Source organism: Lolium rigidum, chromosome 3 (genome assembly GCF_022539505.1).
Source record: "Lolium rigidum isolate FL_2022 chromosome 3, APGP_CSIRO_Lrig_0.1, whole genome shotgun sequence".
In the NCBI taxonomy this organism is placed as follows: Eukaryota; Viridiplantae; Streptophyta; class Magnoliopsida; order Poales; family Poaceae; genus Lolium; species Lolium rigidum.
This window is the reverse complement of record NC_061510.1, coordinates 117,862,173-117,864,802: the sequence shown is the minus strand read 5'-3', so window position 1 is coordinate 117,864,802 and position 2,630 is coordinate 117,862,173. Positions and strand designations below refer to the sequence as shown.

At 44.1% G+C, this 2,630-nt stretch overlaps 1 protein-coding gene across 1 annotated transcript; it reads left to right on the top strand.

Moving 5' to 3' along the window:
• The first annotated feature begins 1,043 nt into the window (after positions 1 to 1,043).
• Positions 1,044 to 1,844, top strand: LOC124695410 (agamous-like MADS-box protein AGL80). Its single transcript, XM_047228265.1, has one exon. The coding sequence runs from the start codon at positions 1,044 to 1,046 to the stop codon at positions 1,842 to 1,844; it is 801 nt and encodes a 266-aa protein (XP_047084221.1).
• Positions 1,845 to 2,630: the final 786 nt, after the last annotated feature.

Sequence of the window (2,630 nt, the reverse complement as noted above, 5' to 3'; positions counted from 1 at the left end):
TGGCGGTTGGGAGGGTGAAACTTCCCTCACGCGCAAACTAGGGATTGTGTTCGGGTTGCGTTCAGTTCGCTCCGTCGGCCCCTACAAATACATGCCGAGTAGGGTTTCGGACTCGGTCCGAATTTTTTTCCAGTTTTGCCTATACGGTATCTGATCTGCGCCGATTACGAACCGAACACTTAAAATTGCGGTTATTTTTCGGTTTTGGCCTGTTTACGGGCTCTGCTAGAGATGCTCTTACAAAGAGGACTTCCTCAAAGTTTAGAACTACAAACCAGTTATCAAAAAGTGCAAACAGGACACAAAAGTGCCGCCGAAGAGGATCAAGGGACGAGCCGGGAGCTCACATACGACTCTCAAGGGGAGGGCGGTGGACAAACAGTGAGAAGAGAAGGGAAAAGATAGCTCTGTGGGATCTTTGGATCCATAAGGACAGTTTCTTCGCGATCTATTCTTTTGGCTTGACCCCTATGTGCATGGGTAAATGTTTGTAATATATTTATTGCTTCCAACAATCATATTTGTGCCTAAAAATGATCTCTTTAATTCATTTCTTAATTAACCTCTTGATTTCCGGGATCCTGGTGATACAAGAAGATAAGGTGTACACAAGCATAGTAAAATTTCAAAATTACTACTTATGAAAAAACTTAAAAAAACATTATGCAGTTTGCACTCATCAGCATTAATCAAGATGGGTACTACCTCCTTATCCCATGATGTAATTTTTTGTAAATAATAAATGGATGCTAAAGAATAGAAGTACACAATTAATATCGGGGTTGAATGTGCTAGCTATCCTATCACGTTAACAAGCAAAAAAAAAAGCCCATGCATATCTATGGCATTAAAAATATTTAATTCCCTGCTTATCTATAACATTAAAATCTTACCCTATCAGGATTTCTACCCAGGCTGTAGCCCTCTCGTCCTAGACCCTCCACTATAAATTCACCCTCCTCTTCTCCGTTTGAACTCACCAAAACCTCCCGAGTTTCCTTTGCTAGTTTCTCCCTTTTACGCTTGCTTTCTTGAGGTCAACAATGGCTCGCAAGAAGGTGAACCTCCAGTACATCCCCAATGCCTCCACCCGTCGTGGCACCTTCAAGAAGCGTAGTCGTGGCATGATGAAGAAGGCAGGTGAGTTGTCCACCTTATGTGGTGTCAATGCCTCTGTCATCATATACGAAGAGGGTGATTCGATGCCACAAGTGTTCCCATCCCACTCAGAAGCAGTTGACATCCTAAACCGGTTTAATAATATGCCGGAACTGAAGCAATGCAAGAAAACAATGGACCAAGAGTCCTTCCTCCTCCAGCGCATCAACAAGCTTCAGGACCAGGTGTACAAGTCCAGGCGTGACTCCCAGGAGCGCGAGATCAGGTTCCTCCTGCACAAGGCCATGTCCGGAAACCTCCAAGACCTCGCGGTGCTATCCACTGAGGAGCTTACCTATGTTGGATGTAATGTTGATGCGCACCTCAAGAGAATTAGTGACCGCATCACGAAGATCTGCGGGCAGCCGCCGGTCTACCAACCATCTGTGGTGCATGCGCCCATCCCCATCATATCCGATGACAAGAACATAATTGTTCCTACAAATATGCATATGGATCAGGCACCATTCCAGCAGCATGAGGGTTGGCTTAACATGGTGAGCTCCAGAGGAGGGGACCTCGGTGCTCTCACGTACAATGGCTTCAATGATGGTTGCAGTGGTACCTCTGTAGTTGGCTTCAAAGGTGATGACATGATTCAACCCTTTGATTTGGGCGACGGGTCTAGTTGTCAATGGGGTGCCGCCCATCTCGGGATGTCTTCAAGCAATTACCCCCCTATGTAAAGGGGGTGAGGCTCTTGACATTGCATGCAGGCAAGATACATGTGTTGTGTCAACTGGTTATCGGTTTGTCTCTTATGTGCTTTGTTAGTTCATTGCATTGCAAGGGTCCTGTTTCTTGATAGTTCGCTCTCGCCGTGTCAGGTATTGCCATGTTTGAGTCATGTGTCGTATGTTCTATGGGTAAAAGAATTATCTATCACTTGCTTTATGAAAACATTTGTCCTCGTTTAAATCCTAGAAACTATAACATTTATGGACCATTTGAGGCTCATCTAATGTTTTACTGTGGCCTATAAGTACCTTGCCGGGCCTATGAGTCAAGTTGATGCCATTTGCATCCTTTCATAAGATTTTCTTGCTTCTACCACTTAGCCTACATAGCATGAGTTTTCGATGGCGAATTGCGGCCACAATTTGTGCATTGTTTAGCAATTGGTCACATTCACTTGATTTTTTGGTCTTATATTATTATTTAGTTGGAAGTGTGACAACCTTATTAGAAGTCATCGCCCCTAGAAATATCGGAGGTGTTGAGCTCGGTGATCAGTTTAGGAATATTATAACGGAATTGCTGGAAATCAGGCGCCTTAGATTTATTAAATCTCAGTCACCTACTCAGCCATTAGATTACGCGCATCAAGATTAGTATAATTTTATTGTTTTGTATCAGGAACTCCTTCTCTCCAAACGCCCTGCAAGCTGATTTTTTAGCAGGCCGCTGGCTACTGCTTTATCGCGGGCGTTGTCTTTCTGATGGATGCATTTTTCGTATCTCTGTAGCATGTG

Bases quoted from the DNA above. Each gene is read 5' to 3' on its own strand.
- LOC124695410 (XM_047228265.1), top strand. From the start codon at position 1,044: ATGGCTCGCAAGAAGGTGAACCTCCAGTACATCCCCAATGCCTCCACC.